At 41.5% G+C, this 27,396-nt stretch overlaps 3 protein-coding genes and 1 long non-coding RNA gene across 4 annotated transcripts; all 4 read right to left on the bottom strand.

Moving 5' to 3' along the window:
* Nucleotides 1-14,279: 14,279 nt before the first annotated feature.
* Nucleotides 14,280-15,967, bottom strand: LOC119746266. The gene is made up of 2 exons (XR_005273715.1): nucleotides 15,356-15,967; nucleotides 14,280-14,989 (listed from the first exon to the last, which is right to left on the bottom strand). It is a non-coding gene; the product is annotated as an uncharacterized LOC119746266 (long non-coding RNA).
* A 1,448-nt stretch (nucleotides 15,968-17,415) lies between these two features.
* LOC119743958 lies at nucleotides 17,416-20,246 on the bottom strand. Its single transcript, XM_038220069.1, has 2 exons — nucleotides 18,271-20,246; nucleotides 17,416-17,503 (listed from the first exon to the last, which is right to left on the bottom strand). The coding sequence occupies exons 1-2, from the start codon at nucleotides 20,244-20,246 to the stop codon at nucleotides 17,416-17,418; spliced, it is 2,064 nt and encodes a 687-aa protein (XP_038075997.1).
* A 333-nt stretch (nucleotides 20,247-20,579) lies between these two features.
* Nucleotides 20,580-21,179, bottom strand: LOC119743942. Its single transcript, XM_038220067.1, has one exon. The coding sequence runs from the start codon at nucleotides 21,177-21,179 to the stop codon at nucleotides 20,580-20,582; it is 600 nt and encodes a 199-aa protein (XP_038075995.1).
* A 1,043-nt stretch (nucleotides 21,180-22,222) lies between these two features.
* On the bottom strand, nucleotides 22,223-23,089 carry LOC119743926. Its single transcript, XM_038220066.1, has one exon. The coding sequence runs from the start codon at nucleotides 23,087-23,089 to the stop codon at nucleotides 22,223-22,225; it is 867 nt and encodes a 288-aa protein (XP_038075994.1).
* Nucleotides 23,090-27,396: the final 4,307 nt, after the last annotated feature.

Genomic DNA, 27,396 nt, shown 5'->3' with positions numbered 1-27,396 from the left:
GAAACTAGCACATGGTAGCGCTGTGAGTGATTTTCACTATTCAAAAGGCTACTTCGACTTGATGATGGGAATTAGAGTCCTTATCAAGCAAAGAGAGATAAAAAATCTTGTTAAACTTGTTTTGTTACTCTTTTGAGTTTGATGTGCAAAATATTTTTCAGAATTTATTGAAGATAGCCTAAAACAGGTTCATTTTTTTTTAAAACACTTCTCTCTGTAGAACTACGACGACACTTTGTATGCTTGTACATGTAAAGTTATAGGTTGTTATTATGTAAAGTTGTTAAATGTAAATTTGGTGTTTATATGTTTTAGCGCCTTGAATTGAATTCGTTTCTGCGATTGTCAGCGTTTTATAAATTTCTCTTTTATTATTATTATAACGATGACGTCATAATGTGATTTTTTAGATAATGAGATTTTTAACATTTACTTCAATGTCAAGGTTAAAAAAATCATTATATAACCTAAATGTGCTCAATTCGAAATTCTTGTTGTTAATAGCTTGGGTGGTTAATAAAGATGTTAATCTGGCAAAGAATGGTGAGAAATATCTGACATCGTGTTCTCATCAATGTGCCGTGTGCTATTTTAAAGACAAGGCTTGATTTGTCATGAAACTTGGTGGTCGCGTAGGATATTTTGCAGATATGCGTATTACCAAGGTCCTAATGATGACGCCATACATTGACTGTTTTAAATACTCTTTGAATGTTTTCCCCTTTTCCACTCTCAACTTGACATGATCGGAACTTGTGACAAGATGGACGTGCTACTTTTCACGTAAGAGAATAAAAACAAACATGCACCTAGTATTGGCATCATCATGATGTCATCACCAAATGTTTTGGTGATTTTAAAAATATGCTACCGAAAGTTTCATAAAGTTTGTACATGTTTTTTGCGACTGCATTTCTGTCATTTTTGTGTTTTTGTATGTGTACAGGTCAATTAGATGCAAAATTGCACTGACATAACTTCTCATAAGCTTCAGTTTACCTGCATGGGTTGGACATAGGCTGTACATTGATTGACCGCTCGAGACCAGAAAATGACCCCCCCCCCCCAATATTTTGAGGGTATAACTTTTATTCATGAGCTCGGCGGACGGATTTAGGCCTATTTACCGGTGTGCACACCTATGAGCAAGCACGGGCAAGGAAAACCTCGTCCCCAGTGCTTACTTTATTTCCAACCGCGTTTCCAATAGTAAACCCTGGATAGGAAACTTTCTTCCTGGATACCGCAATTGGTTAGTAATGGATTTTTATCGACACCGCATACAAAAGCAAACGCTAATGTGTAACGCATATCCAGGCACCAGACTGTTCCTCATTTGCATACGTGTTCAAAAATCTTGCACATGCAAATGATCCAATACCAGGGTGAGAGAGCAGGTAGTGGTGGGCGCCGGTACTGCTCGACACCCTGGGGACGAGGTTTGGGCAAGGACTACTAGTCGACTAGTGGTTGTTTATGTGACGTAACTTACGCCTGCGCAAATGGTCTAAACGTCATCACGAAAGCTTCTTCGTCCAGGCTCCCCGTCCATGCATCATGATTGGTACGATTATTGGTAACCAGCGATGCAACCGTGCCCAATGGTCTGGTTCCAAATGGTCAACTAGAGTAGTCCAACCATCCTTCCTTCGAGGGAAGTTAGTCAAAGATATACCTTTATCATGCTGCCACCATTTCAATCATGTTTCCCGTATCCAATAACAGTAGGCCCTACTGAATGATAATGGTTTTTTTGTAAAAAAATAAATAAAAAGGAACCAGACTATTTTTCCTTCTAGCCTCGCTTAGGTTACGTTGATTTTAATGGGAAAAAAATCAAGATGGCCGCAACATGATAATGACTGCGCAATAGTCGTAGCCTTGTTGCCATTTTGTGATTGGACGATGAACGACATTCGTTTGATGGTGTCTTCATATCTCCAGTGCAAGTAGCTGCAAGCGCGGTCGGTTACCGCGCGGTCGCAAGTAGCGCTGCCTACGCACCCGGGATCCGCACTCAGTATACAATACTTTCAGAATCATTTTAGTGACGGTCTGTTTCATAAAAAAGTGAACATCAAATGATCTATAATAATTACATCTTGAGATCGTTTAGATGCATGAAAGTGAATACGGAATTGAAGTGTTAAGTAATTAGTTCTTGCGGTAGCATCATCAGTCCTTTTTACTTATATTAAGGAGGATTTTTAAAAACTTTTAACTATTTTAAAATTAAAACAATGTTTGAAAAGAAAAGCAGGGATCAATTTAATACGCATAATATGTACATAAAATTAATAAATTTACAGTCGTAAAACAATTTTTTAAAGAAAGCATGAGTATACATGAATAATATAGTAATTTTTTTTTAAAGAGAGAAGTAATTCTTCCATTCCAAAAGTTTATGCACAAAATTAATGTCCAACGAATCATTGTAGATAGCTTGCAATGTTCATTTGAAAATCGAGATATATACACAGTAGGGTTTTGTGAAATGATAAAGTTTTTCTTTCCCCCTTTCTGATGTATCACTATGTGAACGAAATGTGTCAAAAACCTGCAGAATCTGGTCTTGTACGATGAACATGTACATGCGGCGCCCGTACGTGTACATGGTACCGTACGTCGTACTTGCGTACATGTACTTCAACGTCGTTAATTGTCCAATCACAAAATGGCAACAAGGCTACGACTATTGCGCAGTTGATAATGGTCTATATAGTTCGCGCCTGAGCTCGCTCCATTGGTGGACCCAACCACTTGCAGTAGATATGCTTCCACGCGTGACACGTAGACAGTAATAAAACAGCCACCGGGATCACCCACGGCTCATTGTGTGAACAGCACGGTACTCACCTCAGCCAGCAGTGTTAAACTGATTGTGAGATGTAGTTTCATCCAGAATTGTTTTCTGCGGTACCTTATACGCGGATATTTTTTCCGTGTTATCAGCTTAAAAAATACAAAGGGGTCCTCAAAAGACGGCCATCAATTGATACTTTGATTAAGGGACTCTGGGATTTCAGTTCTTATCTTTAATTGAAGGACGATAAGTTGACGATAAGGAAACCATGGCCTCAAATGCGGCCACTCTTCCTTACGCAGCAGCAGCAGCATGCATCGTCATCGCAGTACTACCGTGGATCCACGGCATAGAATCGTATTGGGGTCACCGCAGTTTTAAGGTCCAGTGTGAAAAGGGGATCCGTATTGGTGGCGGGGACGCCGGCTTGCGAGTGTCCCGTAAGACGTCATCCAAAGCCAAGTGTCTGCGGAGCTGCTTTACTCGCGCCGAGTGCAAGTCTATCAGCTACTCGCCAGAGACGGGCCAATGCTACATGAGCGACTCCACCAAGGGTGTGGCTGAGACATCTCAGGATGAGGGATACGTCTACTGCGGACCTGACCAGGATGAAGTGTGGGAGGTATTTTCTTTTCCTTAGTGTCCCCTTTTCTATATTTAAACAGATTCATGAACAAAATCTTGTGACATTCGTTGATATAAACGACCAAAACGATAAGTTGCAGGTGCTTTCGATTTCTAGCAAGCCAAAACATAGTCTATGTAATAGCATTTTGAACAACCTTTAACTGCATGATGCACTCTGAAAACTGATTGCAAAAGGACCAACGAAACATAAATATTTGTAAAATGCGAAAAAGCCCTGTGTTCTGTTTGCAAACAGACATACAGCTCTAGTTGGCAAATTTGCGAAAAAGCCTTTCTTTTTGTTCTGATTTGTTTTGGCTTTTCCGCATAGTTGCGGAAAAGCCTTTCTTTTTGTTCTGATTTTTTTCTTTCTTCTTACTCTTCTTTTTCCCCCAAAGCCCATAGACTTTGTACACGTTTATTCTACACGCCACTTTTGCCATTAAACTTTGTTGCATATCGTTCAAAGTTTGCATAGGCATAGTCCATACAGCATAGATGTATGCGGACGAGCGACGTCATGATGACGTCATCGACTAATTTATTATAGATTTTTGAATATTTAATTTTTCCCATAGACTTTGTACACAGAAATTTAAAAAAAATTGTAAATTTTCAAAGGGCATTTTTGACTCTTTGCCAGTAATTCATTTACACAAATCTTTGTCCAATCAAAGACCCTAATTCAAACAACATTGTGTAATGATGACGTCATGATGACGTCATCCGGTGTTTATTTATGGGAAATTAAATTGTGACACTTTTAATATTTAAAAATGCACAAGAAATCAACCGTACGCGTCCGTAGCATTCTGTTGCCGGCAAGTGGTAGAGTAGATGAAGCTCTTTATTTCATTCAGTGTGCGTGAAATCACGTGACCCTTGCTTCCGGTCGAAAAAGGCCAAAACCGGAAGTGGCTTATATTTTAAAAGCGATAATAGATATGAACTTGCTTTTAACGGTGTTAGTCTCTTGGCTGATAGTATTCTTCAAATCATCTACCGATGACGTCGTGCATTCTTCGAGCGCCCTCTAGCGACAGGTTGAAAATTTTCAAAAATGTATTTTGAATAGATGTCTGTGGCGAAGTTTGTCTGAATCGCCTAAATATTGGTGTATATGATAACCTTGACCCACTTAAGACGTGTGCGAAGTTTTAGGCGTATTACGTCATCAGACCGGAAGTTATAATGAAAAGACCCGTTTTCCTTTGAAAATTCCTAAAAAATCAACCATGGCAGTTTTTATATTAGTTTTTACTTTAATTGTCTCTTTAAGGGTAGGTCTAACACATTTCAAAGCTTCGAGACAATAAGCGAACTGGGACATGCCCTGCGCACATTTAAAACTTCAGGTTGACAACACCTCTGCTTTAAAACATGCACAGGACGTCCACAATGTACATGTACATGCACGTACGTTTTACATATCGTATGTCAGTCAGCCTGCAGAACACGTGTTGCCTAGGTCAAATCCTGTACACAGTGACCGTTTTAGCCGATTTTCGGCTAACTTTGACTGAGTTTATGTTCATGCATAGTCAGGGACATATAACTGATAAAAACAAATCATACTGCGGAAAAGCCCTATGTTCTGTTGCAAACAGACATAGATTTCTAGTTAGGTGTTGGGCCTCAGCCCAACACCTGTTGTTATTGTAAGAATTTAATATTATTAGGTGTTGGGCATGAGCCCAACACCTGTTGTTTTTGTTAGAATTTACTATTAATTTTTTTTTTTTTTTTTTTAATTATTATTCTTTAAGACACATTTCTTCTCCGGAACTGTTTGTCAACATGAAAAGTAATATGAATGTCGGGAATCGACATGATAATACATGCTCTTCAATTAATCTTGTATGCTTAAATCACATGACCCTTCCTTCCGGTCGAAACCGGAAGTGCCTAATAATTCAAAAGTGGAAAAAGATATGAACTTGCTTTCAACGATGTTAGCCTGTGGGTGGGTTGATCTTTCCAAAAAAATGATCGGTGACGCCATCAAGTGTTCGAGCGCCCCTCGGCAGGTTAAAAAAATGCCAAAATTCCAAATTTGCGGTAATCGCTTCAAAATTAATATACATAATGACCTTAATGCAGACAAAACCTGTGCGCGAAAAAAAAATGATTACGTCATCAGACCGGAAGTTACAATGAAAAGACCTTTTTTCCTTTGAAAATTGCTAAAAAATCAACCGTCAGAGATATAATCCAGTTCTGTGCTTTAAATGGCACTTCAATAATAGGTCTAAAACTTCCTAAGGTTTCGTTACAATAAATTTACTAGAAGATGCCCTGCAGCCCCCTTGAAGTTTGAAGTTGAACACGCCTACCCATTGAAACGCTCATTTAATGCCACGTACATTGTGTGTACAGCACATGGGGATAATTGCGTACAAAGGGAAAATCCCGAAAAACAGTGCGCTGCGATTGCGTAAAAGGGAACTTCCCGTCATTATGATACTCAAAAATTGTGCTGGCAAAAGCGTCCAACTGGGCGCTTTTTTAAATTGGGCGTTTTTTTTCTAAAAACATGCACATTGGGGTCAAGGGGGTATAGCGAGCAATATCTTGTATTGCGCCAATGGTGTGCGACCTTTACTTTTAGAGATATGAGCTATTATATGGGTTTTTGTAACAATTGTACTATATAAGTTTACAGTACAGCAGCATACGCGTGCAGATCCTCACCTGACTCTTTTTAACTATCCTTTGTATAATTACTCCACGCGCTATTTTTCAACCCTCAACCCTCAACCCTCAACCCTCAACATCAACAATCAACAGTGTTGTTGTCGAGGCCACAACCTCCGAGGCCGAGGCCAAGGCCGAGGCCACAACCTCCGAGGCCAAGGCCGAGGCCGAGGCCGGCTATCAAAACACGTAATAAAATATAAATCACTAAAACAAGGCTAAGATTATGTTGGAGTTTTAACATCTTTTTAGTTGAATTCACTGAGCTTTGGAGTGCCTGGCTTACAAATTTACAGCTGGCAATGGGTTTCCTCTTGTAGGGAGTCCGGCGAATTTTATTTTTTTAAAGAAAGAAATCTCAAGTTTTGTATCACTGAAAGCAAATTACACAACAAAATCAATGGCGTTTGAATCAGGCTCATAGGTGTTTGCCCTTGGGATATACAACAATTTAAATGGCCAAATTTTGAGTTTCTATTCTGTAAGATTTACATCATTTACATTGCAATTGAAACTTTTGACATTACTTGTTGGATTTCTGACAGATACTGAGCATAGAAAATGTACTGAATATTTCTTGCAAATCTATTATCTGCATTCATTAACCTATTATGAAAATATCTAGACAGACTCAATTTCACATCACGATCATCACTGAAAATAGGGGTGCCTGTTAGAAATAATGCTGGGAAACATTTGGCCTCATTAGCTTTCTCCATTAACACTCTGACTGGGGTATTTCGTTCACAAGGAGCAACACACATGATATCGTCAAAATCTTGATCCAAAGCACCTTGAGCAATGTTAACTGGCTGCAAACATGTATCGTAAACAATGCCTGTCAGACGTTCTTTATCTGTGTCCACATCAGTGTCTTCATCACTTTCACTTGAATTATCAGATTCATCCTCTTCTTGGTTTTCATGTTCATCTTTCAAAGGATTGTCCCATTCACAGTTAATCTCAATTGCACTATACGATTCATTATGCTCCTTTAGATAACGTAGTGCACGCTCAACATGTTCTCTGCTGACATATTGATACTGCATATCCTTTGAATGACAATTTCCTCTTCAACTTAACTTTGATTAACTGATTGTTATTTTCACATCTAGGTAATGATGTTACTGTTTCTGAAATATTTGATCGTACACAAACAACTGGCCCATGCACAGCATTCTGACCTCCTCTGGGTAAAGCCATCATTTTCATAAATGCTACATTAATTGCAATCAGATGTTCCTCCAATGTATTCAAACAGCTCAAATCCTCAGGAATCTCTTCCAATGCCAAATTGTTTGCACAAGATTCTGCTGGTATCTTATTCTGAAGCAATTTTCTATGAAATGTAAAGCAAATCCACAAACTTGATCTACTTGATTTTGACACACGACACGTATCACCACAGTTTCTGTCGGCTTCACATGTATGCAAAAACTTACCAGATATGCTATCAACACATTTATATTTGTCTTGATTACACTTTACCACCTGCTTTCGAAAAAGGAGTTTATGACAAACTGCACATATGTATTCAGGTCCTGATGATACATCTTGCCTCCAATTTCTTATTACATTGCTCATAATACGTTGACTTGATCTCTTTCTATTTGCTCGTTGATTATTCCTTTGCTTCATATTCTCACGATAACGCTGATCCCTGTGATATTTAGCTTTCTGAAAATTTATCACTTTCATCCTATATAATTGATCAAAGAGTACTTCTTTTTAATAGATATAATAAGAATATTTCTGTAGGATAAATCACTATGGTACTTCTTTTTCATAGATTTAATGAGATCATTTCTATATGATACATCACTGTGGTACTTCTCTTTCATAGATTTAATAAGGCCATTTCTAATGATACATCACTGTGGTACTTCTTTTTCATAGATTTTATAAGACCATTTCTACCGGTATATGATATATCAATGTGGTATTTTTTTTGCAGTATTAATCTTTTGTTGTTTATACACTTTATTCTCATGGTATTTTTGCCTCATGACTCCAGTAATCTTTGCTGCATTCTCTCTGTATCTTTTTTTGCCATACTCAATAGCACCTTGTCTGTATTCCACACAATTATAATATTTTTCTTTCTTTGCACACTCCTTTTTTCTCCCTGCAGTCACTCTTTACTTTGTGTTTTTGTACATGCTCTTCATTTTGTTCATCTTTCTTTCTTTGATATCTTTTTCTTTGATGGTCTCTATCAGATTTTTGCCTGATCCTTAAGTTTGCACGTTTACGTCTCTTTGAAGTTTTCAACACTGGTGTTTTGGATGAATTTCTATCATGCTTCTCATTATTGTCTAGAACCTTTCTTCTGAACCCACGTACACTTGTCACTTAATCGTAATGTATTTGATTCTTGTGATACAAATAAATTCCTGACTTTATACAACTACCGGTATCAGTACTACTGGCTGGACATATATATCTATTTGAAAATAAAAACCACTTATTAACATCATCATACGTATAAATACCGACATCCAACATGTGTGCTGTTACAATGATTTCGACCTCAGTAACCCATGTACCATGATAACACAATCGCTCCCTCATTACATAGTCTTCCACTGTTGTATAACCTTCACGTAAATATCCCTTGAACAAAGCTGCATTCTCCAACAAATGATGAACAATTACCAGTCTCAGTAACATATGATTATCTTCAGTCCCTGATATAGCATAACTAATAGCTCTGTAGAAACAGTTACCATCACCTTGGATTGTCTTTATATAATCAGGTTTACTCAACTGCTCACATCTCACCGGGAATTCCATGAGCATCTAGACAAAGTGTTGTCAGACCATATTTTTGACACAATGCAATCTTATGGTCATAATCTAATGGAACAAATTTCAAATTGACTGGTTGATAAGATTGTATAATTTCTACATTACGTTCACTCTGTTCTTTTCTTTGTACATTACTACAAGATGGTTCACTGCTTCCACTGACAGTTTCACCATCATTACAGATACTGACATCATCTACCCAGACAGTAACACCTGTAATTTCAAACTGTTCATTGTCACTGACATTTATAGACTTTCCAAGTTCAGTACAATACCTGCACACACCTTGCCATGATGACACACATTTGAGCAAGCTTCTGCCTTCACTGTGCTGATGTCCATGCTGATTTCTAGAATGTGAATCAAAAATGTAATTCATTCCATCTTTAGCAATTACTGCAAATGTGTTGCCTTTGAAACAAATGAAACAGGCACAGTATTTCTGAATTGTCTGCTCTACTGCCCTACTCAACGGAATCATATTGAACTCAGTCAGATGTCCTTCTTCTGCAAAAGTGTCAGAAACAGATTCAGCAATCTTCATGTGAAAACATTTACCAAATGCATCTATCTTATCAGGCAACTCACTGATTAACAAATATCCATTCATCATTGTAGAGCTCCGAGACAAACAACTGTACAATTCATTCCCAGTATTCAACACAAAATCCACGTCTTTGCAACTCCACATATTTAACGGCTTAATTCGGCTATAGAGGATTCCACACAGGCTCATACAAACACATTGTCTTCCAGCCAGTTCCGCAAATCTGAGATCACCTTGATGGAAGCTACCTTGAATACATCTGATTTCTTTAGTCTCATTAATCTGTTGATTGTCTTTACAAGAGCAACTGTGTTTACTACATGTACATACATGTATTTTGGATCTGAGTTTTGTCTTGTCACAATCTTGTGCTAAATTTTCCATGTTGTCTCCAGCTTTTCTTTTGGACTTAATTTTCTCAACACTGTTCTTTTCATTCTGTATGAACACTCGCTCTTTCCTTCTACTTTTGCCATTATCATCTCTACTTTTCCTTGCAGACTGACCTCTTGTCCTCTGTACATTGTCTTGATTTTCCTCATTCTTATCCTTTCCACTACTACAACTAATCTCAGCATTACTTTTCTTGCTGCGTAAAAAAATAACCTCCAGTCTGCTGAACAATGCAACATCTTTCACCTGTATTTAAACATGCATGTTTGCAGTCCATGATATCTACATGTACATGCTCAATTTTGTCATTGCCTGCCTGTTCCTCACCTTCGTTTCCATGTACAGTTGAAACTTCAATGTGCTCTTGCACATTCAGTGCATGACTCAACAGCTGCTTCCTCCATGTACACTTCAGATGATGGCATCTCAAATTTGTTCTCATCTGTCGGAATGCCAAGATCATACAACAAAGAGTCATTGTAGGTACACCTCCCACATTTTAGATACAGCCATGCTACGGATTTGCTTGCAAGCACAGACTGAATGTTTGCAAATCCCATACAATTGACATGATAGTAGATTTTACAAGTATCACACTTCACAACTTGATCGTGTTCACTAGCCACTTGATCACACAACCAACATTGCTTGACTTGTACTTCGTTTATAGAACGATTCACATCCGTAACTGCTGACTTCTCAACACTACATCTCTTGTGAAGTTTCCTTCCTATATTCCCATTTAGTCCATCTGAACATTTACTTCTCTTCAACAAGACCTGTTTATTCTTATGTTTGATCGACTTCCTTTTTTGGCTTCGCTTTTATTTTTCATTTTCTTGATAACATAAGACAGACTTCTTTTTGTGTGACTCTGCATACTCTTTTGTGTTTTCTCATGGTTCCTCCTCTCTTCCTTACTCATACGCTGTTCAATGACCTTGTCATTCCTCAACCTATGCAATGCTTGTCTTCGTTCACATCTTCTGATTTTCTTTCTCTTCGGTTTTGACACCCTCTTTGTCTCTTTGATATACTCTACAACACAATCCAATACCTGATGTCTACTGCAGCATGTTTGCCCACTGGCCTTCAACCTTCGCACTGCTTTCTGCTGTTTCAATCTCTTTTTGGTCATTTTGTTGATTCTCCACTTCTTCCATCGATTCACATGTCTTTCAACATCTGCCACAGGAACAAACATATACACAGGTTCTGATTCACACACATGTTCAGCATTAGACTCAAGCATGCCTGTACGTTCTTGTATGAACTCAATGATACACAATGGGATTGCATTTTGTCCACACTTTGATTCTTGTTGGAAATTTGATTTCCACACATCCCCTTATATAAATCCTGAAAAAAATGAAAAAAAGTAAAACTGCTGCAAACTGCTTACTGACTGGATGGACCTGAAATATATAAATCTTAAGGTTTGCAACTGTCTCACACTCCCTGCTTAGGAAACCTCCCACCACACCTTCAAAGGAGATGGAATCAAGTTATACATGGTACCTCTATTAAAGGGAATATACATCATTTGCTTTTGCTGTAATTTTCATAAATGGATGGAATTGGGGGGTGGAAATATATAGCAAATATAGTTACACTGACTTTTTGAGGTTTTGTGTTTGAAAATGCTATAAAAACCAAGAAAACGATCATTTTCCTGTAGTCTGGTTCCCTGACTCCATATAAGAAGAAACAGAGCCTTTAACGTACATTGGGGAATTGTAAGGTCAGGAAACCAGTCTAGCTGGCTCGTACCCGTTCATAGGTTTGTAATCGATTGCAAACAAGTGTGATGGTCAATTGGGGCCAGTATTTGAAAAAAAAGCCAGTTGTTTCCAACGCTGATCGGCCGATCAGCGTTGGAAATTGATACAAAAATAGCACTTTTCTTGAAAATGACAGTATACCAGGTGCCATGATTTTACAGGATGCTTTACACTGTCATTCACTAACAGTCCAGCAAGGTATTTCAAAATGATTTGGTAGTTTTATTTTTTGATGTTTGCAAATGTTGTATTTTCCCTTTAAACTCATCAATATTCTCTCTCAGCAGTGTCAATTTACACGGGAGGACCTCCACCAGAATATTTCCCACCTTGACTCCCAACTCAAATCCAGTTGTTCTGACTCCACGTACAGGAATTTCCATGATGAGATTGAAAGGGGTTTGTCTAACCTTGACTCTGTCCTACTCAACAGGAGAAACAAGAAGATTGGTGGCTTGCTTGCCAAGCAACAGCAACGCAGACAGACGTTTCAGACGTCCTAGGTCCCCATCTACCACGCCACCGCCAGAACCCCCTGTCAACACTGTAGTTAATCTTTCTTCCTCATCAATATCTGACGCAGAGCACAAACTTCTCTCCAAGGGTCTCAATTTTTGTCCCGCTCCCCGTTCTGTGAACCAGGTTCAGCTCAGCCAAGATCTCACGGAATACTACCGTAGAATCCGTCTGCGTGAGTTTTTCCTGGACAGTGAACCGTATGAGCCAGAGCCTTTTCGAGTCAAGAGTTCGTGGGTACCCCCCAAGAATCGTGTGCCAGCCATAGAGACATACGTTCAAGTTATCAATTCCCAAGTCACTAACCCGGACAACTTCCCCCACAGGACTCATGATAATCTCCCCAGAGAGGAGCGCCTGGCTCTCAACTCCTTGCGCTCTCGCACCGACATCATCATCAAGCCAGCAGATAAAGGTTCAGCTGTGGTCATCATGGATCGTCAGCAGTACATTGATGAGGCCCACCGCCAGTTGGATAATCGCACTAACTATACCCGCCTTGACTCTGACCCCACAGGCACTTTCTGTCGAGATATACAACAGGTACTTGACGATATGCGATCACGTGACCAGTTGTCCAAGAAAGCTCACAAATTTCTTTCTCCCTGTGATTGTAGGACTGCCAGATTTTACCTTCTACCCAAGATTCACAAGGCTGGCAACCCCGGTAGACCCATCATCTCCGGTAATGGCTCACCCACGGAACGCATCTCCCTGTTCATTGACAGTTTTCTCAAACCCCTTGTCCCACAGATTTCGTCATACATTCACGACACCCCAGACTTCCTACGCAAGCTTCAAGGAATCAAGGACCAGATTCCCAGCACAGCCATCATTGGGACTTTCGACGTCTCATCTCTGTACACCAACATCCCACATGAGGAGGGTGTTCGTGCTTGCTCCTTAGCTCTGGCCAAGGCAGGACACACGACTCCTCCCATCAGTGATGTTGGCACCCTCATGAGACTTATACTAACGAAGAACAATTTTTCCTTCCTTGGTGAACACTATCTACAGGTACACGGCACTGCAATGGGCACTCGCATGGCCCCGTCGATGGCTTGCCTCTTCATGGGCGACCTCGAAGAACGCATTCTTGCCTCGGCCCCATGTCGCCCTTGGATCTGGTGGAGATATATTGATGATGTTTTTTTCATTTGGACCAGTGATGAGGACAGTCTCTTGACCTTCACTAACCACATCAATTCCTTCCACAGAACCATCAAATTCACATCGGAGTTCTCGGCTCACCAAACCCACTTTCTGGATGTCACCGTCCGCAAGCAAGGCAACTCACTAACCACTGACCTGTATTCCAAACCCACAGACACCCAACAGTACCTCCACTCCTCCAGCTGTCACCCCAGGCACTGCAAAACTGGCATAGCGTTTAGCCAGGCACTCAGATTCAGAAGAATTTGTTCTAATGATTCCGATTTCTCCCGCCATACACAGATACTGAGGAACAACTTGGTGGCCAGGGGTCACAGCTCTCGCCAAGTTCATCGTGCCATTGCCAGAGCTAAAGCTATTCCCAGAAATCTAGCTCTCACGGGAAAGGCCCCTGATGCCATGGCCAAACCCATGAGTCCCTTGGTTACCACGTTTCACCCCAATCTCCCTCCCCTTCGCAAAATCACTAATGACAATCATCATATCCTCCATACTTCAGATCGCCTTGCCCGCGCAATCCCCAACGGCCCCACATTGGCTTACAGGCGTCCTCGAAATCTACGGGACTTGATTGTTCGAGCTGAAGTCCCTTCCTTAGATGCATCCCCTCCCACCCAGCATGGTACTTTCAAGTACAGTTCCAGATGAGTTGTCTGCCAGATTCATATCCAGGAGTCTGACTCCCGTATGTAGGTGAGACTAAGAATACGCTCAAGAAGCGTTTCTATGCCCACCGGTCAACGGTCAACACCAAGAAACTAGACACCCCTGTTGGTCATCACTTCAACCTGCCTAACCACTCCATTTCTGATATGATTTTGCAGGGCATTGAATCTCTTGGCCATCGCAAGGACTCAGTTCGCCTCTGTCAGATCCAGTTAACCTTCCTCTTAAAATGTTCAAAGACAATGGTAAATAAAACAATGTCCACAAATTATTCTGTTCTCCGAATTAATTTATTAATTTAAAAATCACTCCTACTTACAACAATACCTCAAGCTTGAGTTAATTACTCTCAAATGCACCACTTGTAAATTGCAATCAAATATATAAACAGAAAATATCCCAGCTGTGTTGGACAATTACATCCAAAGTACGAATGAATACGGGATTAATTACACTGGTCAAATATCCAACAAAATAAATATAACACTATTACGAACGGTTGAATCTACCCAAAATTCACAACCTTCTGCAAACTATTAAGTTAAACTTCTCCAAAATATATGAAAACAAAACTCCTTAATCTTCACTGTATAAGTGGAATCAAATTTCAGTTTTCTCTCCGCAAATACTACCAAATTATTAGGTTCTCTGTAAGTTACAGTCCACTCCCCGCAGGGTCTGTGTGAACGAAGTCACAAATTTAAATTGAATAGTTTATCCTACTTTTGATGACGTTTCACGTCCTCACGTTACTGCAAATTCAAAATACACTATTACAATACTATCTAAAAAACAATTACATAAATGCAGGCATAAAAACAACTGACTTCTTCCTGGTAGTTCTCGCCACCCACTCCACGGTTAAAAACACTGGAAATGCTGCTGCTGTAAGCTGCCTTCAGCCCTCTGGCTTGACTTCAGTGCCTGTGGCGTCGCCTTCGTGCATCTATCCTCGTCAATTGTAGGATCAGATTAGGCCGTCTGTAAATTTATAATTTCAATAAACTCTCACAATAATTTGGAGTCATTATACAAAATACAGGCCGAATCACCAATCAAATGTTCTTCAAAGCTAATCCTAAAAATGAATACTACTCTTTACTTCGATCTCATGTCACTTAGACTTTTCTCATTCTTAAATTAACACAATTAAATTAACTTCTGATATATACATCAGGTATGCAACAATCCTCATAATATATAGCCAATCAATTTTATCTCAAACAATTCACAATTCTAGATTCAATCCTTAATCCTGGTGAATCTCACAACATAAATATAATGAAGGGAAAACAATATTTTCTTTTCTTTTAATTAATCATGAAAACAATTAAATCTTCAACTTACGGTTGCTGGTCGATGTTGCTGACTTGTCTCCCTCACGCCAAAGTTAAAAACACATTCAAGCACAAATTTGCTTGAAAAGCACTCTGAAATCTTCAATGTTGGCTGCACTGCAATTGTCACAAGCCAGATTGCTTGGAAAAAAGATCTTAGGGTCTGAATTACCCTAAAGTATAAAAAAATCGCTGCAGCAGAGCAGAGTGATGGCGCAAATACATGTACATGTACACAGCTCAGAATCATGGAGACAACTACCTCACTTTCCCTTCAAATTCCAGCAACCTTCCACTAATTACCATCTCATTTCCTCACACTCATTCAAACTTAACTTCATTCCCATTCTTATTTAAACCAAAGCTCATGAATATGCAAAATATCTACCTTACCAGAGTGGAGATACCAGGGATGTGTATTGTGTGCGTGTGGGTACATGGAAGATGCTCCTAGAGGTATTGTGTGTGGAATGTGTTCTTATTGTTACCTTGATCAGTCAACCACGGCTGGCTAGGTTTGGGCTCTGATCCACTCATGCGTAGTTGTACAAGGGTTAAAAAAAAGGATTTATTCACACTACCTATTAAATAGTCACAGATACAAGACAAGGGTGGTTTTATTGTGACAGCCTCAGCAGAGAGAAAGTGTGGATGAATCGTCTTCGAACTATTCAACCACATGGTCTCAACATCCAACTTGGAAATGATTAATCCTTTCCTTCCTCCATTGTCTTCTGTTACAGATAATCCATCTGGTCTTCCTTTTTTGTGTTTACCCATCTTTCCCCATCTTTCATCCCTTTCCACCTCAATACTGTCCCCCCCACATCATCCCTTCACTCTCACACTCTTTTGCTCGTTCCCACTCCCTGTGACCTTTGATCCTTCCCCTTTCTGGGCCCTCCCCTGTTTACACAAGACCCCTTGTGGTTTGCCATATCCCTTTTTTCTTTGTTCTCTCATCCACCCTCCCCTGCATCTTTCCACACCTTTCACACCTAATTCTCCTTTTGTGTTTCTTCTTTCAGCCCTGCATGTTTGTGTGCACCCCCATGTTAATGTATGTACCTCTGTCATTTCTGTTTTAGCCTCTGAAGAAGAACTTGCTAAGTTCGCAACGTCAGGCTATATAAATCTTGAGTTTACCTTGAAAACATTAACTGACTTCAACTTTGTCATCTTTGGCTACAAATTGACAATCAACTTCAGTTTTGTAATCTTTAGCTCAGAATTGACAATCAGCTTCAGAAAGTAATCTTTGCCTTTGAATTGGCAATCAACTTCAGCAAGTAATCTTTGCCTTAGAATTGGCAATCAACTTCAGCAAGTAATCTTTGCCTTTGATCTGGCAATCAACTTCAGCAAGTAATCTTTGCCTTAGAATTGGCAATCAACTTCAGCAAGTAATCTTTGCCTTTGAATTCGCAATCAACTTCAGCTAGTAATCTTTGCCTTTGATCTGGCAATCAACTTCAGCAAGTAATCTTTGCCTTAGAATTGGCAATCAACAATAGCAAGTAATCTTTGCCTTAGAATTGGCAATCAACAATAGCAAGTAATCTTTGCCTTTGAATTGGCAATCAACTTCAGCAAGTTATCTTTGCCTTTGAATTGGCAATCAACTTCAGCAAGTAATCTTTGCCTTTGAATTGGCAATCAACTTCAGCAAGTAATCTTTGTCTTTGAATTGGCAATCAACTTCAGCAAGTAATCTTTGTCTTTGAATTCGCAATCAACTTCAGCAAGTAATCTTTGCCTTTGATCTGGCAATCAACTTCAGCAAGTAATCTTTGCCTTAGAATTGGCAATCAACTTCAGCATGTAATCTTTGCCTTTGAATTGGCAATCAACTTCAGCTTTGTAACTTTAGAACAAAATAGCTTTAACACAGAACACGTTTAGCTCACAAAAAACAACTTCAGTTCCCATATAACAACTTCAGCTCACATATAACAACTTCAGCTCACATGTAACAACTTTTATTCATATGATATTTAGGAGATGAAATGTTGGAGTGGATGTGGAATGAACTAAACACACTAAGGAATGAAATGAGAGGACAGGGCAGGGTTAATGGGACAGACACACTGGACGAGCTGCACACAAACAGACCAGAAGGAACTTGATGTCTTGGATGGTGTCACGACACTCTTCATTTCTGAAAACAAAATAAGAAGAAAAAATACATTTGTAAATGAAGTATGCATACAGTTAGGGTAACAACTAGTGTGTAACAACCGCAATACAATTCTTCACAAAATTGCCTTTTGTCTTGCGCAACATGCAGATGTAGCTTAGTACATGGGAAATAAATTGTCGAAACTCTATTTTTGAACTCGCTCCAGTCCTTTTTATTTGTCTGCACTTGTGTACACTTTACTTGATCCTTCATTCACTGGCTATAATTGCTTAACTGATGTGCGCCGCGATCTGAGTGGATATGGCCTGGCAGTAAACGGTTCACTGCAATAAATGACAAAACTCTAACGAATAACTAGCCAAAACGAAGGGATTTACCTGACCCTTGAACAATACACATAACAATGCAGTGATTTCACGTACAAGTTCTTCCCAAATTATGACCCAAATATCCCACAGATTTAAACGATTAAACACTTCAAAATGCCCCCCAAATTAACCCAAATATCTTCTTCAAAGTTTACAGTTAACGATTAATAACAATTGAAACAGAAATCATACCGATTGTGTAGAGTCCGGGGAAACCTAAGCCTTAATTTCTGGAATTACGTTCACAACGAATCAGTACATGTCGCGCTTGACCCTTGACCTACGCGCAAGCCTGCACATGTAAACAAAGGGCGCCCCCAATACAAATCATGAATGAAATTTGATGTAACTGGTAAGACAACGTTACATTTCCAGCCCCAAATGAACTATCTTACTAGATTTTCATTTTCCCCAAACTTTATGTAACGTCCCCTTAAAGTCTGAATAACAATAACAACTTTGTTCTCGGCACTCTCCACGAGACACAGCTTGGTGATTGGTCGTCTGAAGTAGCCGGTCCTGGTCTTGACCTCCACCTGTCGGACGTTGCCTTCATGGTCTGGGTAGGTTTGGCTGACTCTTCCCAAAGGCCAATGACCGCGAGACACCCTGTCATCCGCCACCAGGACCAGATCTCCAACTTGAAGATTCTGTACTCGCTGCGTCCACTTCTGTCGAAGTTGCAATACAGGTAAGTACTCTCGAAGCCAACGATTCCAAAATTGGTCGGCCAGAAACTGAGCTTGACGCCAACGTCGACGGCTGTATACATCTTCCTTCTGAAACAGACCTGGGGGTAAGCTGGGATTAGCCCGCAACAGCAACAAATGATTCGGTGTCAGAGGCTCGTCGTCACCTGGATCAAAACTCAGTGGGGTCAATGGTCTGGCATTGAGAATTGCCTCGACCTCTGCCATCAAGGTAAGCAAAACTTCATCAGACACAACTTGCTCCTTCAACAAACACCTCAAGATCTTGCGCACAGACCGTATCATTCTCTCCCATACACCGCCCATATGGCTTGCTGTTGGAGGATTGAATTGCCACCTGATACCCTGCTGCAGCAGAAAGTCACCAACCCTCCGCTGATTCAGGTCATCAAGACTTTCCCGCAGCTCTCGCTCTCCCCCGACGAAATTTGTGCCGTTATCACTCATGATGATCTGTGGTTTGCCCCTTCTTGCGATAAATCGTCGAAGTGCGTTGATAAAAGCATTGGTATCCAAAGAGTAAGCAACTTCAAGGTGGACTGCCCGCATCGATAAACATGTGAAGATGCACCCATACCGATTGATGTGAATCCGGCCTTGCTTCACGTAGACGGGACCGAAGTAGTCAACACCGACCGATGTGAACGGAGGATTATCTGGCGTTACTCTAGCCGCCGGTAAGTCACCCATGAACTGTTGTCTCAATGGAGCATTCCTCTTCTTGCACTCAAAGCAGTTGCCAATGACACGTCTAACAGTTGCGCCACCTCTGACGACCCAGAACTTCTCCCTCAGCGACGACCATGTCATTCCAACCCCGGAGTGCCCTACTAGCAAGTGATGGTGAATGATAATGAGCTCTGTCACCTTATGGTTGCTGGGAAGAATAATCGGGTGTTTCATATCCTGATCAATTGGTGCGTTTCTAAGGCGACCGCCTACTCGCAAGATGCCATCCATCAAAACAGGATTCAGTTTGTGAAGAGAGAGTCGTTGCCCCCTGGACTTCTTTCCGCAGGTGGCCGTCTCCTGCTTCGTCGAGTGAAGTGCATCTATCTCTTTGGGAAATGCTTGACTCTGTATGTACCTTATTATGCCCCTTTCTGCACTCTGGCATTCTTCTACGGAAAGACCTCCTTGTTTAAGGCTTGAGTCATCTGCTATTCCCTTGCAGCGGATGTGAAGATACTGAACGAAACGCAAGAGCCAAGCAACGCCTCTCTTCAATCGGTTCCATGATGAGTACTTGGTCAGGAAGTCATCAACCTTCAGCTTCTCTTGCACTAAGGCTGTCTGCGTCACCACCCTCTTGAGTTCAGGATCCCTCTCAAGAGCATCATTGAGCGGCAATATGTCAGGGTTTGGTACAGTACCCTGCACGACAACTGGAGGTATTGGCCAATGATCCTCATTCATCATCAGGAACTGCGGCCCCTTTAACCAGCGGCCATCTTTGATCATCCTTTCAGCGCTCAGGCCCCTGGATCCTTCATCTGCTGGGTTGGATTCGGAGTTGACATATCGCCACTGTGACTCATCGGTGGCATCTTGGATCCTTGCAACCCGATTTGCGACAAAGGTGCGGAAGCGCCTACTCTCGTTTCTTATGTATTGCAGAACCGAAGTTGAATCGATCCAGAATACAATGTCGGTGATGGGCAATCTCAGCTCTTCCTGAACCATTTTGCTGAGCTGAACTGATAGGACAGCTGCCGTAAGCTCCAACCTCGGTATGGATATCGACCTCTTAGGACACAGCCTTGCCTTCCCAATGATGAAGGAACAGTCTATCTTTCCTGATCCATCCACTGTCCGTAGGTAAGCCACGGCCGCATATCCACGTTCAGAGGCGTCTGAAAAGAAGTGCAGCTGACTGATTGCAGTATCTTCTAGCTCCCTTGGCCTCAAACACCTGGGGATGGTGAGAGCCTCCAATCTTGGCAGGTCATCCAACCAGCGCTTCCATCTAAACAATTCTCGCTCCTCAACCTTTTCGTCCCAACCTAGCTTCTTGCTTCAGATATCCTGAAGCAAAATCTTGGCAGGTAGGATGAAAGGCGCTAGGAACCCCAGTGGGTCATATAGTGAGCTGACAATTGATAGGATGCCTCTCCGGGTGGTGGGCCTTTCCTTCAGAACCGTCTTGAAAGCAAAGGTGTCCGACTGTTCGTTCCAATGTATACCAAGGGTACGCTCGATTGGTAAGTCTCCCAAATCCAGATCCAACACAGATGGGGCTCTCTCACTTGCTGGAATAGCAGACAGAACCTCCCGGTTATTGCTGATCCATTTCCTCAGTCTAAATCCACCTTTGCTGAGCAGATCAATGAGCTGTCTAGCCAGGTTGATACCCGCTTCTGCACAACTCACCGACACCAAAAGGTCATCGACGTAGAAATTGTCACGTACTGCTGAGGCAGCCTCCCCAAATTCAGCACCATAGTCATCTGCCGTTTTCCTCAGAGCGAATCCTGCACAACTGGGCGAGGATGTTGCCCCAAACAAATGAACCAGCATCTGGAAGTCAGTCGGATCCTTGGACAAGTCATGACTCTGCCACCACAGAAATCGTAGGGCATCGCAGTCTCTCTCGGGAACTCGTACCTGGTGGAACATAGCCTCCACGTCTGCTACTAATGCAACAGTCTCATGGCGGAACGAAACGAGTCAGCACACCGACCAGGTTGTTTGTTAAGTCTGGGCCCTGTAGGAGATTATCATTGAGTGATGTACCTCGGAATCTTGCTGCGCAGTCAAATACCACTCTCATCTTTCCTGGCTTTTGGGGATGAAATACAGGATGATGTGGCAAATACCATTTCCTTCCCACCTCGACATTTGGTACTTCTTCCGCCACTGGTCTTGCATATCCCCTTTGGACATAACCATCAATGGTTTCCTTGTACTGCTGACGCAACTCATCATCTTTCTGCAGGCGTTTCTTAAGGGAACCCAGCCTCGTTTCAGCAAGTGCCCGGTTGTCTGGCAAGTCAGAATTTCGTCTTCGCCATGGTAGACCTATTTCGTAGTGCCCATCAATCAGCCTTGCAGACTCCTCCATGGTGGATCTCGCTCTCCGATCCTCCACAGAGTCACCACGCTTATTGTCCATGATAGATCCGCCAAAATCTACCTCCCAAAATCTCTGCACTTGCTGTTGCAGTTGGTCGTCTTGCAGCTTGGCATGGTTGATATTGAAACTTCCTGCTCCCTGCTTGAAGGAGGGTGATGTAGGACTAACGAGCGTCCATCCCAGGAGTGATCGCACCGCATAAGGTTCCTTGCGTCCAACCCGCCTCTCTTCCATCACCCAAAAGGCTTCAGGGACATCTCCGCCGATTAGGACTTGAACTGGCCTTCCGTCAGTTTGGGGGAACTCAATTCCATCCAGATGTCTCCATTTCTTCACATCCTTCTGATTTGGGAAGACGCTACTTGATATAGGCAAGGTTTGGACAGTCCTCACTCTCGGTAGGTCCAGCTCTTCATCATTTTGGATGGACTTCACTGTTAGGTTTATCTCCATGCCGTGATACTTGCTTGTTCCTCCAACTGTATTCAGGGAGAAGTTGAACCTTTCACCCCTGATCCCAAGCTGCTCAGCCAGCTCCTCGTCGCACAGCGAAACGTCACTGCCTTCATCCAGTAGAGCACAAGTCTCAAGCTCCGTTGTGTTTGACCCTTACTGGCAGCACTCGCAAGGCCACTTGCCTTGATGTCACAGCATGGCACTCTCCAGGCTGATCCTTTTCTCCTTCCATCACCCGTCTCCCAGCCCCAGTTGAGGTACATGTACCAGCAGGTTCAGGTTTAACACTTGCTGGATTTTTGCAGCCCTTCTGCTCCTCACGATTGGCAACAGGCGCACGGGATGGATGAAGGAGAGTATGATGCTTCCACGTGCATCCATCAATCCCACAACGACTGCTGAGTCTGCAACGTCTGGCTACATGCCATGGAATGAAGCAGTTGTCGCACAGTTTATTATCTCTCATAAACTGACGACGCTCGTCATATGACTTCTGTGTGAAGGTCTTGCATTCTGCCAATTTGTGTTGCTGGGAACAGCAGAGACATTTGACTTGCTTGTCCTTCTTTGCTTCATGAAGATAGTCACCACCCACACTAGTTGACAGCGCAGTCACCTTGGCCGGGTAAGCCTTCGGTTTGGTGCGTGAGGAATGACTTGCGCTGGTCGGACTGAAAGTCTTGGTGATATTCTGTCCGTACATATTGCTGGCAGTTTTCGCCTTCGTCTCAATAAACTCCGTCATCTGTGCGAAGCTTGGTTCTCGTTTGGACTCGATGGTCACCTGTGCCTTCTTGGCCCAGTCTGCTTGTAGATGAACGGGCAAGAGACGCTGAACCTTAAGTAGGTTCTCTGAGCTGTTCATGTCCGCATTGTATCCAAGCTGGGACAAGGTTATTTGGCACTTCTTCATGTCCCTCGCTAAATCCCAAAGGGCGTTGCCATCGTTCTGTCGTATCTGTCCTCGGTTGGTAACCTTGCGCAGCAGAGCATGCATTATTAAGTGTGGCTGTCCGAACTGCTCGCGCAAGATTTTAAGTGCTGTTTTGTAGCCTTCTGTGGGTTCCATCAGGATACAGTTTTCGATGCTTTCCTTTGCCTTTTTTTTATACCTCGACAGAACTGCACCAGGTAAGTCAGCCTTGTTCGGGCATCAGTCACTTTGGAACCGATGTTTGTCTCGAAACTGGTCACGAATGCCCAATATTCCGCTGGGTCTCCGCTAAAGGACTTAATGTCAGGCTTCGGTATGTTCATGGTGAGTGTCAAGGCTTGGCACAATTGTGTAATGCTTACTTGATCTTTTGATGCTGGAGTGGACTGTGAGGCTACTTCAGGTGGTGTGACACTCTCCTCTGTTGTGTTTGAAGGAAATGTTATATTGCCACTTTCATCTATCATGTCGGCCTGTGCTCGAGCATGGTTGTTGACAACCAGAGTACTGATTGTGACTTCTACACTAGTGTCAATTGCTTGCGTAACATCTGGTCTGTCTTCTGTGGCATCTTCCTCGTGCATTTCCTCTCCCCAAATATGTGTTTCCAATTCTGCCTGCTCCTCTTCATCCTCCGCATTTTGAAGTTGTAATTTCATCTCCAACATCATTTTCTGTTGCTCCAGTTGCTGCTTTCGCTTGAGCTGCTCTTTCCTCAGCTTAGTAATCTCGAGCCTCTAATGTCATATATCTCATTTCTTGCAGGGTCTGTGGAGTGCAGTATGTAGGTGAGACTAAGAATACGCTCAAGAAGCGTTTCTATGCCCACCGGTCAACGGTCAACACCAAGAAACTAGACACCCCTGTTGGTCATCACTTCAACCTGCCTAACCACTCCATTTCTGATATGATTTTGCAGGGCATTGAATCTCTTGGCCATCGCAAGGACTCAGTTCGCCTCAGCAGAGAGAAAGTGTGGATGAATCGTCTTCGAACTATTCAATCACATGGTCTCAACATCCAACTTGGAAATGATTAATCCTTTTCTTCCTCCATTGTCTTCTGTTACAGATAATCCATCTGGTCTTCCTTGTTTGTGTTTACCCATCTTTCCCCATCTTTCATCCCTTTCCACCTCAATACTGTCCCCCCCCCCCACATCATCCCTTCACTCTCACACTCTTTTGTCCGTTCCCACTCCCTGTGACCTTTGATCCTTCCCCTTTCTGGTCCCTCCCCTGTTTACACAAGACCCCTTGTGGTTTGCCATCTCCCTTTGTTTCTTTGTTCTCTCATCCACCCTCCCCTGCATCTTTCCACACCTTTCACACCTAATCCTCCTTTTGTGTTTCTTCTTTCAACCCTGCATGTTTGTGTGCACCCCCATGTTAATGTATGTACCTCTGTCATTTCTGTTTTAGCCTCTGAAGAAGAACTTGCTAAGTTCGCAACGTCAGGCTATATAAATCTTGAGTTTACCTTGAAAACATTAACCGACAAATAGCAAGTAATCTTTGCCTTAGAATTGGCAATCAACAATAGCAAGTAATCTTTGCCTTTGAATTGGCAATCAACTTCAGCAAGTTATCTTTGCCTTTGAATTGGCAATCAACTTCAGCAAGTAATCTTTGCCTTTGAATTGGCAATCAACTTCAGCAAGTAATCTTTGTCTTTGAATTGGCAATCAACTTTAGCAAGTAATCTTTGCCTTTGAATTCGCGATCAACTTCAGCAAGTAATCTTTGCCTTTGATCTGGCAATCAACTTCAGCAAGTAATCTTTGCCTTAGAATTGGCAATCAACTTCAGCATGTAATCTTTGCCTTTGAATTGGCAATCAACTTCAGCTTTGTAACTTTAGAACAAAATAGCTTTAACACAGAACACGTTTAGCTCACAAAAAAACAACTTCAGCTCCCATATAACAACTTCAGCTCACATATAACAACTTCAGCTCACATGTAACAACTTTTATTCATATGATATTTAGGAGATGAAATGTTGGAGTGAATGTGGAATGAATTAAACACACTAAGGAATGAAATGAGAGGACAGGGCAGGGTTAATGGGACAGACACACTGGACGAGCTGCACACAAACAGACCAGAAGGAACTTGATGTCTTGGATGGTGTCACGACACTCCTCATTTCTGAAAACAAAATAAGAAGAAAAAATACATTTGTAAATGAAGTATGCATACAGTTAGGGTAACAACTAGTGTGTAACAACTGCAATACAATTCTTCACAAAATTGCCTTTTGTCTTGCACAAGATGCAGATGTAGCTTAGTACATGGGAAATAAATTGTCGAAACTCTATTTTTGAACTCGCTCCAGTCCTTTTTATTTGTCTCCACTTGTGTTAACATAGACTGCTTTAACAATACTGCCTACTTTGTAGTCACCTTATACTCTTTGGGGCATTTCAATACAGTTGTATGCCGCTGTAACCATATTGAGTCAACTGAAATGCCACAAAAGGCAAGGGCCTACCAAGTAACCACATTCCTCAAAGATAACACAATACGATCAAACCATCTGGAGAAAAGATGTTCAACAAAATCACTTCCATGAAATTTCAATTAATACATTTTCACTGACTACATCATCTAATTCAAAATAGATCATGTCAGTTCATAGCAAACATGCCTGCAACATGGAGGTAGGAAACATAGATCATTATGCAGGAAATGTAAGTCAGTCAGTTCATCCAAAAGATTGCACTAACAACAGCCATGACAGCCTCAGGTCATATACTCCGAACAATTTCACTTTTATAGCTCCATGCCTACACTAGTACTCCGATTTCTTTTCATTCACTATTTTTTGACCTACAAAACACCACTCTGTGAGTCTGTGAGTTTGTGTATATCTTCCAATAAAAAGATGTTAACACAAAGATCCCATCAATCATATTCATGTCGTCAACTATTCGTGAAACACATGCCCCCAATATCATCCCAGTATAGTTAACAACACGTAAAAAGTGGAGTATTTGAGCCACATTAATATGGGGTACACCCGTCCTGGGCCACGATACACCATGGATACACCTAGACCCGGCCGATACGTGGCTTGTCTACATATCCACGTGATACACCATGCAGCTCTGCATACATTATCCACGTGACCATGGTGACGTGACCATATCGTCATCAGTCGTCAAAAAATCACCAATTATACAATTAGGCCTAACACTTCATCTGAAACGTTTACATAACAGAACAGTATTCATTATCCAACAGACATTTACAAATACAAGCTAAACAAAACAATCTGCTAACATCACTAAATTTTCCGCTAACAAAACTGCTCGTATATCGCAGGTCGTACCTCGAAAGCTGATATATGGTTCTGGGTACTATACTTTATACAGTACATGCACTAGGTTTGTTCGTAGCAAAGATCATAGAGCGCGTTCGTAGACATGTTTAGTCCGTATGAAATTCTGAGGCACCATACTAACACAAATAAGTGGGCGCTCTACTAGTTGTCCTTAAAACCACTGTGAATTAATTACACCATGCCATAGACCCGTGAACGTGGCGGTATAACGTATACACCGCCACGCGTACATCCCTCATTGAACAGCTTTCGATCGGCCAGCATCGCCGGGAATAGAATTTTCGTTTGGTTCCCGAAATTTCTTTGGAATGACCGATCCTACACAGCTCAAAGTTTGCGGATAAGGTTTTGTGTAAGTTCTGGTCATAAATGTTCTCGTTAAATTGCGGGACTCAAACGGAAATTCTATTCCCGCCGATGTTTGCCGATCGAAAGCTGTTCAATGAGATGAACGCGTGGCGGTGTATACGCCACGTTCACGGGTCTATAACCATGTCATAGAGCAAGAGATGATCATACTCAGCATTAAGGAAAACAAAATTGTATTTGTATTCTCTTTCATTTGATTGAAAATATTCCCAAGAGTCAGAATATCAAGTAATATTTTATAAAAATGTTTCAGTTTAAAGGCAAATCACATATTTAAAGGTGCAGTTTTTCTGCAGTGGGATTTTTAGCCCATTGACTTTGTACACGTTTTCAAGCCACCATTTTTACAACTTGGCGATCTGTAATCGTCATCAAAGTTACAGCCAAGGAAGACCCTCATACAAAAATTATGCAAAGACTATGACGTCATTGACGGTCATGATGACGTCATCACCTAATTTTTTATTGATTTTTGAAAATTTACGTGCATATTTGGAAAACCTATATCTACAGAACTGTAACCCCGATTGGGTTGAAACTTGGTATGTGGCTAGACTGGGATGTGTTGTAGGTAAAAAAAAATGAGGTGACGTTATGATGACATCATCCTGAGACTTTATATGAATATTTGAATTTTTTGACCTTTTAGCCATATGT

The sequence above is a fragment of the Patiria miniata genome, unplaced genomic scaffold (assembly GCF_015706575.1).
Source record: "Patiria miniata isolate m_02_andy unplaced genomic scaffold, ASM1570657v1 HiC_scaffold_12, whole genome shotgun sequence".
NCBI classification, from domain to species: Eukaryota; Metazoa; Echinodermata; class Asteroidea; order Valvatida; family Asterinidae; genus Patiria; species Patiria miniata.
The sequence above is the reverse complement of the archived record's forward strand: the minus strand, read 5'-3'. Positions and strand labels throughout refer to the sequence as shown.